The 15,969-nt window shown below is 33.8% G+C and overlaps 1 protein-coding gene across 1 annotated transcript in view; it reads left to right on the plus strand.

The window, feature by feature from the left end:
- Positions 1 to 3,948: 3,948 nt before the first annotated feature.
- Positions 3,949 to 15,969, plus strand: part of LOC128219351 (L-lactate transporter-like) — a 28,627-nt gene continuing 16,606 nt past the window's right edge. The window contains exons 1-4 of the mRNA XM_052927158.1: positions 3,949 to 4,152; positions 5,254 to 5,443; positions 13,415 to 13,541; positions 14,406 to 14,533. Coding sequence (XP_052783118.1) covers positions 4,059 to 4,152; positions 5,254 to 5,443; positions 13,415 to 13,541; positions 14,406 to 14,533 — 539 coding nt within the window. The 5' untranslated portion in view covers positions 3,949 to 4,058. The remainder of the gene's footprint in view (positions 4,153 to 5,253; positions 5,444 to 13,414; positions 13,542 to 14,405; positions 14,534 to 15,969) is intronic.

Genomic DNA, 15,969 nt, shown 5'->3' on the forward strand with positions numbered 1-15,969 from the left:
GTTATTGTTAATGTTAATGATATTTTAAGAACTCAAATTTATGGGCTGGCCTTGGGCCTATCAATACATGTAGTTGCATATGGTGTATATAGTTGCATATACTCTATACATACATGTAGTTGCATATGGTGTATACAGTTGCATATACTCTATAGATACATGTAGTTGCATATGGTGTATATAGTTGCATATACTCTAAACATACATGTAGTTGCATATGGTGTATATAGTTGCATATACTCTAAACATACATGTAGTTGCATATGGTGTATATAGTTGCATATACTCTAAACATACATGTAGTTGCATATGGTGTATATAGTTGCATATACTCTAAACATACATGTAGTTGCATATGGTGTATATAGTTGCATATACTCTAAACATACATGTAGTTGCATATGGTGTATATAGTTGCATATACTCTAAACATACATGTAGTTGCATATGGTGTATATAGTTGCATATACTCTAAACATACATGTAGTTGCATATGGTGTATATAGTTGCATATACTCTAAACATACATGTAGTTGCATATGGTGTATATAGTTGCATATACTCTAAACATACATGTAGTTGCATATGGTGTATATAGTTGCATATACTCTAAACATACATGTAGTTGCATATGGTGTATATAGTTGCATATACTCTATACATACATGTAGTTGGATATGGTGTATAGAGTTGCATATACTCTATACATACATGTAGTTGCATATGGTGTATATAGTTGCATATACTCTATACATACATGTAGTTGGATATGATGTATATAGTTGCATATACTCTATACATACATGTAGTTGCATATGGTGTATATAGTTGCATATACTCTATACATACATGTAGTTGCATATGGTGTATATAGTTGCATATACTCTATATATACATGTAGTTGCATAAGGTATATATAGTTGCATATACTCTATATATACATGTAGTTGCATATGGTGTATATAGTTGCATATACTCTAAACATACATGTAGTTGCATATGGTGTATATAGTTGCATATACTCTAAACATACATGTAGTTGCATATGGTGTATATTGTTGCATATACTCTAAACATACATGTAGTTGCATATGGTGTATATAGTTGCATATACTCTAAACATACATGTATTTGCATATGGTGTATATAGTTGCATATACTCTAAACATACATGTAGTTGCATATGGTGTATATAGTTGCATATACTCTAAACATACATGTATTTGCATATGGTGTATATAGTTGCATATACTCTAAACATACATGTATTTGCATATGGTGTATATAGTTGCATATACTCTATATATACATGTAGTTGCATATGGTGTATACATGTAGTTGCATATGGTATATATAGTTGCATATACTCTATATATACGTGTAGTTGCATATGGTATATATATAGTTGCATATACTCTATATATACGTGTAGTTGCATATAGTATATATAGTTGCATATACTCTATATATACACGTAGTTGCATATAGTATATATAGTTGCATATACTCTATATATACGTGTAGTTGCATATAGTATATAAATTGCATATACTCTATATATACGTGTAGTTGCATATAGTATATATAGTTTATATACTCTATATATACGTGTAGTTGCATATAGTATATATAGTTTTATATACTCTATATATACATGTAGTTGCATATAGTATATATATAGTTTTATATACTCTATATATACGTGTAGTTGCATATAGTATATATAGTTGCATATACTCTATATATACGTGTAGTTGCATATAGTATATATAGTTGCATATACTCTATATATACGTGTAGTTGCATATAGTATCTATAGTTGCATATACTCTATATATACGTGTAGTTGCATATAGTATCTATAGTTGCATATACTCTATATATACGTGTAGTTGCATATAGTATATATATAGTTGCATATACTCTATATATACATGTAGTTGCATATAGTATATATAGTTGCATATACTCTATATATACACGTAGTTGCATATAGTATATATATAGTTGCATATACTCTATATATGCGTGTAGTTGCATATAGTATATATATAGTTGCATATACTCTATATATACGTGTAGTTGCATATAGTATATATATAGTTGCATATACTCTATATATACTTGTAGTTGCATATAGTATATATAGTTGCATATACTCTATATATACATGTAGTTGCATATAGTATATATATAGTTGCATATACTCTATATATACGTGTAGTTGCATATAGTATATATATAGTTGCATATACTCTATATATACGTGTAGTTGCATATAGTATATATAGTTGCATATACTCTATATATACACGTAGTTGCATATAGTATATATATAGTTGCATATACTCTATATATACGTGTAGTTGCATATAGTATATATAGTTGCATATACTCTATATATACTTGTAGTTGCATATAGTATATATAGTTGCATATACTCTATATATACATGTAGTTGCATATAGTATATATATAGTTGCATATACTCTATATATACGTGTAGTTGCATATAGTATATATATAGTTGCATATACTCTATATATACGTGTAGTTGCATATAGTATATATAGTTGCATATACTCTATATATACATGTAGTTGCATATAGTATATATATAGTTGCATATACTCTATATATACGTGTAGTTGCATATAGTATATATATAGTTGCATATACTCTATATATACGTGTAGTTGCATATAGTATATATAGTTGCATATACTCTATATATACACGTAGTTGCATATAGTATATATAGTTGCATATACTCTATATATACGTGTAGTTGCATATAGTATATATTGTTGCATATACTCTATATATACGTGTAGTTGCATATAGTATATATAGTTGCATATACTCTATATATACGTGTAGTTGCATATACTTGTATATACTCTATATATACGTGTAGTTGCATATAGTATATATAGTTGCATATACTCTATATATACGTGTAGCTGCATATAGTATATATAGTTGCATATACTCTATATATACGTGTAGTTGCATATAGTATATATAGTTGCATATACTCTATATATACATGTAGTTGCATATAGTATATATAGTTGCATATCAGTCAAATTTAACAACAAGGCTATCTTGCTAGACTAGTGTCAGTAGTTAAAGGCAGCATATACATACAACAAAAATTACATACTTTGTTTGATAACTGAATTTTTAAAATTATAGTGTATTTATTTTTTTCACAGGGTCTATGACCTTCTGGATATTCTGTAAATAAATTCTGAACTTGTAATAAAATCTAAAGTATTAAAGTTAAGTAAAAATCCATTAAATTATTACATTCCTATTGAAAAAAAAAAAAACTATTCGTACGTGCAGTTTGTGTTGACAAACACTGTCCACTTCCTGTTGCATTGATACGCTACACGTATTGATTAGATAGTTGATGATAACTGCAAGGTTGCAAAACCTTTAACAAGTGCAGGCGCGTAGCTGCCTTTACGCGAGTACGCAGCTGATTCCACATAAATCTGCCAAAAAAAGAACAAACAAAAAACAGCCAAAGTTGCAGTATGCGTAGCTGCCTATATGCGAGTACGCGGCTGAATCCACATAATTCTGCCCCCAAAAAGAATTACAACAAAAACAGCTAAAGTTGCAGTATGCGAAGCTGCATATACGCGAGTACGTGGCTTAGTCCACATGATTCTGACAAAAAAACAAACAAACATAAAAAAACAGCCAAAGTTGCAGTATGCGTACTGTACTACATGATCCTAAAACTGCTCATTTTTCAGTACTAAATAAAGCACATCAGAACGCCCAGAATGCACCAAATTGCACAATGGTTTTCATTTTTTTCCGAGGGGGGCATACCCCAAAACCTCGTAACACAATTATGAATCCACATGAATAGGGGTCTAGCTACGCCCCTGACCATTGAATGTTCATGCGAAATCGTATGCGTTTGTTATTAAAGCGCACACAATTATTTGTCCATAACGTAAAAATAAACTTTGAGAAATAAACATTATATGAAATAAAAAGTGGGGAAATAAATAAAGGCGAACGTGAGCTAAATTAAAATGTTTGAAAGTATGACGTACACGGCTCGACGGATTATTGTTATTTTCGGAGGCTTTCTTATACACCTTTGTCTAGGAAGTTTTTATGCATTCGGTAAGTCTTTTCTACCAAGTTTACGCATGTGCAACAAGAACTCGTGTATTGTTAACCCTTTCCATATCCCCTTTTCCCTATATCCCAGCGCTTCTTTCAAATTTGTTACGCCAATTAACCAGACAAATCAACATAAAGAGCATGTCTATCATTAACAGCAGTTAAAAAAACTAAAAATTGTATCTGCAGGCAATAACAGACCTGATCTGAATAAGACAAGGAATATCGAGCACTTTCGTCAAATTGTGCTGCCGTAGGCCCCGATGTAACTATGTATGTTTTGACAAGAACAAATCAGTTTGTAATTAATAGCAAATACATGTACCCTTGAATGCGTACCGCTCCCGCTTTCCCTACCCAAAGGTAATTTCCAGGCAATATCATTCCATACAATGTTATGTTTGACCGATGGGTTCGGACAATCAACACAAGTCACCCGATGCTTATCAACGATCCCACCCTTCGTTCACCCCAATATTTCATACAGCTATTTCCCTAAAAGGGCAGCCAAGATGTCTGCCTTCAATACATGGATTTCATTAAAATAAGTTTTCTTAACTGTTTATTTTACACGTTTTATAGAGTATTTTAACAAGTTCCATTAACTAACGTTGTTAAAATGAATTAATATATATATATATATATATTAATAAAATGAAAGAACAAAAAATTGTTTGAAGGAAGTCACGTGAAATCGACCATCGTCACGTGAAATGCGTGACAGCAGTGATTATTGTACAGTTAAAGGCCTAGTTTGAAGAATGTTTGGCATGACAATCCCCTGCTGTGCATCTCATGCTAATTGCACTGATGTCACATTAAGGGCCAATTTCCTGTTTATTTGTTTATTGGTTCAGGGCCATTGAGGGTTCATTTCTTTAATAAAACCTCCAAAACTGCACAGGAAGGTATTCAGATCGGAGATCTGATAAGACAATTAGGCAATTAGATTAAGATCAATACACAGCGTTTGTGTATAATACACGGTTAGAGGGGTGGGGTCACTTATAGAAGGATTAAACTAGGCCTTTAAAGGAAGTAATCGCTATGTTGAGATTGTCTAATTCCTTGTCCTAATTTTTTTTAAACATGATTTGCAAGGCAATATCAGCCCTTACATCATGTCTTACCTGCGAAACCGGACACAAGAGACTTGGCTAGTAAACACCCAGAACTCGTGGATCATGAACGCAGCCGCCATTTCCGCGCCAATAGGATCCATCACTGGAAGCTACATAGAACGGAACCACGGCGTGAGAATCGCTGTTGGAATTGGGTGTGTGCTGTTTTGGTAAGGGCTGTTTTGGTTTGGTGGTCAATCATAAATCATAAATGTATGTACGTGTATTTAATCAATGGTATTATACTGTATGATCTCTTTCCTGGTAATTTGAAAGGTTAAACTAAGCTACTGGAGGGATTACACAGAGATCACGTAGCTATACCGATAAGGCAAATCAATCTATAAAATTCACACCAAATATTTAAAGATGCACTCTTACTCACAAATAAGATTTACCTCAATTAATAATATTGTTTTAAAATTCCAAAAAGGATGAATAAATGTCGAAAAGAATGGTTCTTATGAAGGATACCGAGTTGAATTTGAAAGAAACTAGCATAAAACACGGTATTTCTACATTATAAAACTAAAGTAGACTACAATATCTGTTAGCGTTCACCAATCATTTAATATTTTTGCGTTTTCTGCTTTTATACGGTTACAATCTTGTTATCAGTAATTAATATTTTCCATCTATGCATTTTTAGTAAGTAGTTAAAGAGTCATCAGTCAAAATTGATGTTTGTTATACATGTGCATGTATTGATGTTGAATAAGAGTGCCACTTTAAAGTCCACATCAACATATTTAATATAAGCGAATGAACTCACCCCATATACAGAGAAGGGTGGGGAGGTATGATATTCTTCCAGAAGTTTTCATATTTCTTTGTCGATAAGCATCGTTTAACCCTTCAATTGTGTCTCCCGTATAACTCCTTGATGGAATACACAGAAGTTTAGAGTAGTTAATGTGTAAAATATTGTACTACAGGTCATTTTCGCGAGTTGTTTTATTCTAAGACTTGGAAAAAAGATGATTATAAAAACGCAGAAATGTTTAATTATGTTTATCACTTTTGCATGTGCTTTAATCATGTCTAAAGGTTAACTCAGTTAATATTTTGAGTAAACGTACTCCGTACATCAAATCCTCACTAAACCGGAATCCTCACTAAACCGGAAACTTTGCCAAGTCCGGACCTTGTCCGGTTTAATGAGTTTCTACTGTATATGCCAAACAAAACAAAACAACACTATATGGCGTTTATCAAGATTACATAACATGCAAGGCACAATACAATGGAAATGACAACAAAGCACATAAAATGTATTGTTCTCCACTTGTAAATTCTTATTGTTTTGAAATAATTGCAGCAACTTTTCAGCATATGAATGATCACTTTTTGTAGCGGTTCATTATGAAACCGTGCAAATGATGAAGCAGAACTCAATAGTTATGCAAAAAGCTACAGAAACAAGCGCAGTAGCAAAAAGTTTAAACATAAACCCAGTTTAGTGGCACTGGGCAAACGCCAAAGACATAGAACACAAAATCACAGACAAGAAACATAGAAGAACAGCACAAAACTCCACAAACAGCACAATGCATACATACTACATATATATTATATTATAATTGTTAGGTACCGCCTTGGAACGGTCAGTAAAATGTAAATTTACTGGGTGTTTAAACCAGTTTGTGTGCACAAACCTCACTCTTATCCCAACAATCCTTAATAAATGTAAAACATGCTGTATCAATGATTGACTTCAGTGTTAAACCTCTTTGTTTTGCAATGCTAGTGAATGCAGCCCGTACATAATTGTTAACCAGGTTTTCAACGAAAACCGGGTTATTAGAATGAGGTTGTCGTTGGGCGGGCGGGCTGGCGGGCGGCCTGGCGGTCGTCAAACATTGGTTTCTGTTCACTAACTTTATTTAGCATTGATAGATATTGATGAAACTTGGTGTGTAGGTAGCTTATGAGAAGAGCTAGCTTGGGATTGGTTTTGTGGGGGTGGGGCTAAGGTCAAGGTCACTGTTACTAAAAATAGAAAAATGGTTTCTGTCCAATAACTTTAGTTAGCATTGATAGATATTGACGAAACTTGGTGTGTAAGTTGCTTATGTAAAGAGCTAGCTTGGGATTGCTTTGAGTGGGGAGGGGCTAAGGTCAAGGTCACTATTACTTAAAATAGAAAAATGGTCAAGGTCACTGTTACTTAAAATAGAAAAATGGTTTCTGCCCAATAACTTTAGTTAGCATTGACAGATATTAATAAAACTTGGTGTGTAGGTAGCTTATGTGAAGATCTAGCTTGGGATTGCTTTTGAGGGGGTGGGGCTAAGGTCAAGGTCGCCTGTTACTAAAAATAGAAAAATGGTTTCTGCCCAATAACTTTAGTTAGGATTGATAGATATTGACGAAAGTTGGTCTGTAGGTAGCTTATGTGAAGAGCTAGCTTGGGATTGCTATTGAGGGGGGGAGGGCTAAGGTCAAGGTCACTGTTACTTAAAATAGAAAAATGGTTTCTGCCCAATAACTTTAGTTAGCATTGATATATATTGATAAAACTTGGTGTGTAGGTAGCTTATGTACAGAGCTAGCTTCGGATTGCTTTTGAGGGGGGAGGGGCTAAAGTCAAGGTCACTATTACTTAAAATAGAAAAATGGTTTCTGCCCAATAACGTAAGTTAGCATTGATAGATATTGATGAAATTTGTGTGTAGGTAGCTCATGTGAAGAGCTAGCTTGGAATTGCTTTTGAGTGGGGAGGGGCTAAGGTCAAGGTCACAATTAGGCCTAAAAATTGTTTGGTTGAGGTCAACCTTTTCAAAAATAGGTAGGGTAGGTAGGCTTTTTTATATATTTATTAGGCTTTATATAAGAATGTAATTTTTATCATTGGATAATGGTGTTAAAGTTATCTTCTGTATAAGCATTTAAGGTGTTCAACTACAAAGTGAAAAGCAATTAAAAAAAAAGATTTTTTTTTTTTTTTTTTTTTTTTTTACTTTTTCATTTTTTTTTCAAATTGACTTTTAAAACGGTAGGGTCGGCGCCTATTCTGTAGACAGGGTCGGGTAACCCGAACCAAATGTATTTTTTTTTTAGGCCTTGCTGAAAATAGAAAAATGGTTTCCGCCCAATAACTTTAGTTAGGATTGACAGATATTGATGAAACTTGGTGTGTAGGTAGCATGTGAAGAGCTAGCTTGGGATTGTTTTTGAGTGGGGAGGGGCTACGGTCAATGTCACTGTTACTTGAAATAGAAAAATGTTTTTTGCTAAATAACTTTTGATAGTATTGATATATATTGATTAAACTTGGTGTGTGGGTAGCTTATGTAAAGAGCTCGCTTGGGATTGCTTTTGAGGGGGGTGGGGCTAAGGTCTTGGTCACTGTTGCTAAAAAATTAAAAATGGTTTCTGCCCAATGACTTTAGTTAGGATTGATAGATATTGACGAAATTTTGTGTGTAGGTACTAGTAGCTTATGTGAAGAGCAAGCTTGGAATTTCTTTTGAGGGGGTGGGGTCAAGGTCACTGTTACTAAAAATAGAAAAATGGTTTCTGTCCAATAACTTTAGTTAGCATTGATAGATATTGATGAAACTTAGAGCGAAGGTAGCTGATGTAAAGAGCTAGCTTGGGAGGTGGGGTCAAGGTCACTGTTCCTAAAAATAGAAAAATGTTTTTCTGCCCATCAACTTAGTAAGAATTGATGGATAGTGATGAATCTTAGTGTGAATATAGCTTATATGAAGCTGCAGATTGAACTTGCTCATACAACAAATTAATTGGCTATAATTTCTGATTGCCCATAACAAAAACCTGGTTTCGTCGCATTGCGGCGCTTCTAGTTTTTGTAATGTAATGCCAATCCAGCCTTATTTAAGAATTGCTCTGTACAGCGAGCGATTGTGTCTATTGAAACTCTTTTGTGTAGCTTTTGAAATACTAACCGTGAACCCCGTAATTATTGCATTCTAGATAGATATTCTTTAAACGTCGTCACAATGCAAACTTTATCATTGTTCGGATATGAAATTAGTTAAATTGGAGGAAAATGATAACCTGGTCTAGATTGTTTTAATAAACGATGTGTCATTATCACTTATCATATGTAAGGATTGACATATATGGGCAGTTAATAATAAAAATAGCACACATAATATCCTTGTCAGCAATGTTTTATCAGAGTGTGAAGATTTAAAGTGACACTCTTATTCCAAATCAATACATACACATGTATAACAAACATCAATATTGGTTGATAAGGCTTTAACTATTTGCTAAATAATGCATTTACGGAAAATATAAATGATTGATAACAGGATTGTAACCGTGTATTGAATAACAGAAAGCGCAAAAATATTAAAAGATTGGTGAATGGTTAAAGCTTAACATTGGTCTACTATAGTCTTATTAGAAAGAAATACCGAGTTTTATCCTCATTTCTTTCAAACAATATTATTAGTTGTGGTAAATCTTAATTGGTAATAAGGGTGCATCTTTAATGTTTTGCAATTCAGTTCAGGGATAAGCGACCTTAGTTCAAATATACATTTCAATATTTGTTAACTACATGTGAACTAGAAAAAAATGTCCCCCTTTGCACATAGTTAAAACTGATTAACTGCCGATAGTGCAATATAGATGGCTGAATATTTCATTGATTTAAATGCTGGTTAGAAATGTAATAAAAGTAATCCTAGTAGGTGCTAATGGATCAACATGTCGTTGAGAACTAAAGAAAACCATTTGTTGAGGAATATGCTTATGTCTTTTATGTAGATTTTCGCCACAAACATAAAATTACACCATTAGTGTCTGCAGTTAAATTTGTTTCCTTAAATATCCATGATACTATAGAAACGCTGCCAGTTTCATAATTTTCAATGGATGCCGGGCATCTGGATTGTTGTGTCATTCTAAGAATTCGCCGTGATGTCGAAAGTTGCATATACGTTTTCAATAGAATTCCCAACTTTTTTGGCCACTAGTTATTTGTTTTCCCAATTGGAGCCAGTAGAACCGCTTCCCCGACATACATTTTCAGTTTCTGGAGCTCTTTGAGAATGAGACTGAAAGTAGGAAAACAGTAGAAGCAACGATCTTTCTATTTCAATGAGAGAGCATCAATTGCAAAGCATCAGCGTCGGGATATCTTGAGACGTATTTGTATTACTCTATTTTGTAATCGTTCTTTGCAATGAAGAAAATACAATATACACGATACAAGTATCTTTACTTAAAGTGGGGTATATGCTTACAAGAAACATCAGCTCAATAAGCTATTTTCCCAAATAAAAATATTACTTATAAATTAACCTGGTTCGGAACGATTTTAAACCATGTCAATAACATCAGTGCCAATCTATTTATATTGGATTGAATTTTTTGCTGTTCAGTGTCCGAAAACTTTAAACGTTTGTGAACACTGGATTGTAATGGATATCGATTGAATTCTTATGAATTCCCATAAACTTTTTTAAAAATCCAATTATTGTTCGTTGTCTTTTTCCAGTTGTTAATTAATATCCTAGTTTTTCTTGCTTTGAAATTGTCAATGTTTTTGTCAATGTATATTGAAAATTTAAAATTTTATTTTGATCGAAATGTACTTATAACACTTGGTCCAGTGTTGGCTAACTCCGAGGAAATTGCTGTTTTGGATATTGCTTTCGAAAGCTGTTGGCAGCATTTCCTGATATTTTCGAAGCATGTGCGGCATGATATTGTTGTTTGTTTTGATACATGGGATTTCTTGTTGTAATGGTTAAGGTTGAGCAACTCTTTATTGCCATGGCGTTTCTCTAAAAAGGAGTCGCTTAGTTAGAAAACTGAACTGACCTGTGTGGCATTCAGTGTCTTTATTTTTCAGTAAATTCTTCCCCGAACAGTCTCTTTCCGCTGATGTTATTTTCCGAGTCGCACAACGTTCTGAAATTTCAAACCAGTTCTTTTTCAATTATATATTTCATTTGGCCGTTCCAAATGTTTATTTCGTTTACCATTATCTTAAAAGTTTACCCCTTCATACTCGGCCACTTGTTGAGTAACTATATGTTTGTCGTTCTGGATTGCATACATGGCTTGATTAATCATAAAATTCTGATTTTGCTTTTTGGCGTCTTCAATTTTTGTGGTATTTTTAATTGCTCATACATCATAATTTCAACCAGTGGTTCCTGTAAGTTGTTATTCTTTTCGAATACATTTTTCATTTGTCCTTGACGATCTCAATGCTTTGTTTACAGTTTTAGCAACCTTTTCACTGACTTATTCACCGGTATTCGAATCCCCAGTAAAGCATTGTTCGACTTTATGTTAAAGCTGCACTCTCACAGATTTACCAGTTTTACAACTTTTTTAATTTAAATATCTGCAAACCGATGATATAATGCTGCTGACAAAAGATCAGATAGCAGATTTTTAACGTCACTAACGGTTTAAGAAATAGGCATAAAACATCAATTTTTGAACATGTATATAAAAATCTGCGTTCTAATTTTTTGTCATCAATCTTATATAACTGCCTTCCATGGATTTTCGCAAAAATTGGCTCGTTCCAAGACAAAAAATAAAAAGTTGTCAAAACGTTCAATCTGTGAGAGTGCAGCTTTAAAAGCCAGCAGTTGACTCTTAGGTTACTCGGGTTGGAATGTCAATCTGTTGATCGATCTCATCAACGTTCCACATGTCATGTATACTATTGTCGCAATCGATCATCACACACTTCCTTTTTGTCGTTGTTTCATTACAACTTGTTACACCTTAATTCCTTTTTCGTTCATTAACTTTTTTTAAATCGTTTTTCAAATTGCAGTGTTTGTGCTACAAATCTTCAAATTGATAATTGAAAGGTTTGCAAAAGTTCCCCTTTTCGGATAAATTTGTTCAGATTAAAGGCCTCTTAACTTTCGAAAGCTTCCCACTATTCATTGGGCACCTGGCCCTTCTGTTTTTCATTTTCCATGTTCCCTCTCCTAAAGTAAATATAAAATACACATATTTAAGAAACTATTTCATAAATTTAAATGATTCACATTTTACATATATTATAAAAATAGGTTTGGCATGGCATTCTACGATACTTTTCAACTTTTTCAAACACTAAGGCTTGGTTGATAATAAATGGAAACAAACCCCTGATCCGTCATCTCTGTGTATCCCATCCAGGATTTATACGGGAGACAACACTTGATTAATGTGCACACGTAAGTATTTCATGCACTATCTGCTCTTTACTTTGTCAAACTATTAATCAAATTCTATACCATCAAATTACCTAGATTATGCTTCCATCTGCGCTTTTCGTGTGTTGTAAGAATTCACATAAGAATGAGTGGAAACTTCTGATTACTTGATGCTATTTTATTTTATAAATGTAACTTGTATAAGGACCAATCGGTATGGCTCCGATCCCATGGTCCTGAAAATTAAAAGAAAATGCCTGAAAATTAAAATAAAATAAGTGCTTTACATGGGTTCTTGAACCTGCTGTTTTACCGTAAGCATTATTATAAAGTCAATTTCCAATCCCGCTGTGACAAATATCAAAATATATAGCCATTATCGAACAAAAATGCGGTTATCAAATATACCAAGCTATTTTGCCGCTTATTTTTCTTCTCTGCCGTTTATTTTCACAGCTAGGCAGTGTTGGCGTATTTCGTCATTCAGAAGTCGCTGTACTTAAGTTGCGGTGACGGAGTTTTACAAGCATGTATTCCGTTTAGTTTATCCCTTCTGTTTATTACTGCATTGGTGTGACAAAGACGTAATTCGCCATTCAAAATTCGCTGTACACAAATGAGGGCTGACTTAGTTTAACAATAATACAATAAAAACTACAGGGACAAGCCTAGTAGCCAAAGTTAAAAATCAAGCCCTGTTAAGAGGCAGAATTTTAGCGACCGAACTACACTGAACATGGTACATAATACCGTACAAATACCACGTACACGAACAAGTCACAAATACAAACAAGAGAAGAAGACCAATCATATATAAAAATAGCTTGACCGATTAATGATGGGATAACCGTTTTGAACTGTCAGTTGAACACGAGTTCATTGGAAAACGAGTCTACTAGTGGCTTAAAAATGTTTGTATGGCAATAATCTTACACTTGTCTCAACATTTATCAAGTCATTCCACCGATTAGTTTCGCTGTCTTGTGTCTTCAGCTCTGGTGTACAGCTGACATATTTCGCCATCCAGCGGTCGCTGTACATAGTGGCTCTCACATACGGGTTCATTACCAACTTGGGAACCTTTATGGCGTATGGACCTCCAGTACAGAACGCTGCTAAGGTTCGTAAACATTCGGGTTTGTTAAACTTTGTAATTATCTGCCACTTTCCATTTGACCTCGCCATGATGCCATATGACCTAAATTTGTGCAAACATATCATTAGTGGCATTATATAAGAGTGACTGCCATTCTTAGTCAAGTACAGAAAGTAGAGGAGTGAATAAAGCGGAATGAGGTACACCGTGGTCTGGGTGTGGCAAATGTTGAACGCCCAACTATCAGCACTTGAAACGAACGCTCAACCACTAGGCTGTAGGAACCAACATTCGAACCTTCAAATTACCTTCATTCACATAGCCTTCAAATAATGTCCTTGCAGTGAATAATTGTGAGTTTTCGCTCATGGTTTGTTCGGTACAAGTGTATTCAGCGTCGTCAATTTTGGTTGTGTAGAAAATTGTTGGCTATGACTAAATGTTCATGTACAGTAAGACCCAAAATTAAAGCTTTAATAGAAACAAAACACGGTCGAGCTTTGGCGTTCGCTCCGCTTGCCCATGCTATATATCAGATACAGTACCAGGCCTCAGGATGCTGGTGTGTATGTTTGCCACACCTAATGTGGCTTAAATGTTGGGGAGTTATTTGTTATTTAGATATGTAGGTAAATATATGTTGTAAATCTGACCGACAGCCTTTGTCTTTTCTTTACATATCATGACTTATTTTATTTCAAACATGTCAGCTTGTGGCCTTCATCACAATAAAACTGCAATTTAACAAACGTTCAACATATTTGTAGGAAGTATCCAATTTTTCATAATTTCGTTTGGAGACTTTAAAAAATATGAATTGTAAATTTCGCAGAAGCTGTTTCCAAGCCCTAAACTTCGTATATCCCTTTGTTGCTTGATTTCTTGCAGTGGATGCCCGCCCGTCCAGCACTCGCCGTTGGATTGATTGTGGGCGGGTTTGGGCTCGGGGCGTTTGTGTTTAATCTCATTATTACATACTACATTAACCCCGACAACATACAGATCAACGACAACGAGTGAGTATTTTTACGATGCATGTACAAGAAGTTCGTTGACTTTTTTCATATTTATTTTGTTGTGTAGATTTTAAGCAAGGCATTATTCTACTTAGACACATTTTTTCATTTTAGTAAATCAACCTCCATTTTTGATGCCTCAATGTGGCGAAAGTCAAAATGATTGTTCAATAAGTTGTATCACTTTGTTGATAATACAGCTTCAAATTGTTTAAAGAAAATAAATTACTATTGTTGTTTCCTAGTATGGAATAATACTTAGCATATTAAAGCATTCAATTCTGTGATTATGCAGAAATAACATTAAAAAGTGCAAAACGTGTTGACGAGATTCCTTTTGTAGCACAGAACCTTAGGTCAATCACTTCTTTCTCTGAGATTTTTTATCAGGAATGGATCTCCTTCTGGCTGTTGAGAATGTATATATAACGTAAATATATATTGAAAGAAAAATTGTTAGCTTAGCTTCCTTTTATAGGAGACATTAGATGTTTCGAAAAATTGGGACCTGGCATAAAACTGATATATCACATACATAATACATGGACAAAATATGGTTGATAAATAATATCCATGCATGATTTAACATCATCACATCCTTATGTGTCGTACGCCGTCCCAGCGTTTTATGCCCATCTTACAAAAACATAGTGCAAATTATGTCCGTGAAGTTGGCAGCCCAACAGACTGGCAGCGTACATTAGCAGACTGGCAGCGTGGTAGCCTGGCAGCGTGAAATCAGCAGCACATCAGACTGACAAATTTAGTATTTTGCTCAATCTAGCTGATAACGGACGTGGCAGTGATTGTACTAGCCAAGCTTGATCTAAATACTTCATAAAGTTAAAAATAAATATCAAAAGAAATCCTTCAACTTCCTGAAAATCCCTAGCATTTTCTTTTAATAGTAACAATTACACTTGAAATTCACATCTGGTTACTTCTACATAGTTCTTTTTTCTTCTGAAACACACTTATTGGCATTAGAAGACAATGCAGACAGGGCGATATTCTTCAGTTACAAAATACCGAAACAATACACTAGTCAGCAGAAAGAACCCCTAGCACGCCAAGAAATAATCGCAAAATGTTGGCCTCGTCTATTATATTAAAAAGATAGAACTGTAAATCGTACTGAAAAGTAGTTTGATTTTTATTATTTTTCTGAGAATGTATTTCATGTATTTATAGATGCACTATTACTCCCATTAAGAGTTAACATATTTAATACAATTGTTTTAATATACCCAAAAGGATGAACAAATGAAAATAATGATGCTTATGAAAGATACCTAGTTTAATTTAAAAGAAATGTGCAGAACACCTGGTATTGCTACCTTATGTGACCATAGTAAATCGCAGGAAATCTTTAAGCATTCACCAATCATTTAATATGATTGCGTTTTAAGCTATTAAATCCACAGTTATAATATTGT

This window comes from Mya arenaria, chromosome 15 (genome assembly GCF_026914265.1).
Source record: "Mya arenaria isolate MELC-2E11 chromosome 15, ASM2691426v1".
NCBI classification, from domain to species: Eukaryota; Metazoa; Mollusca; class Bivalvia; order Myida; family Myidae; genus Mya; species Mya arenaria.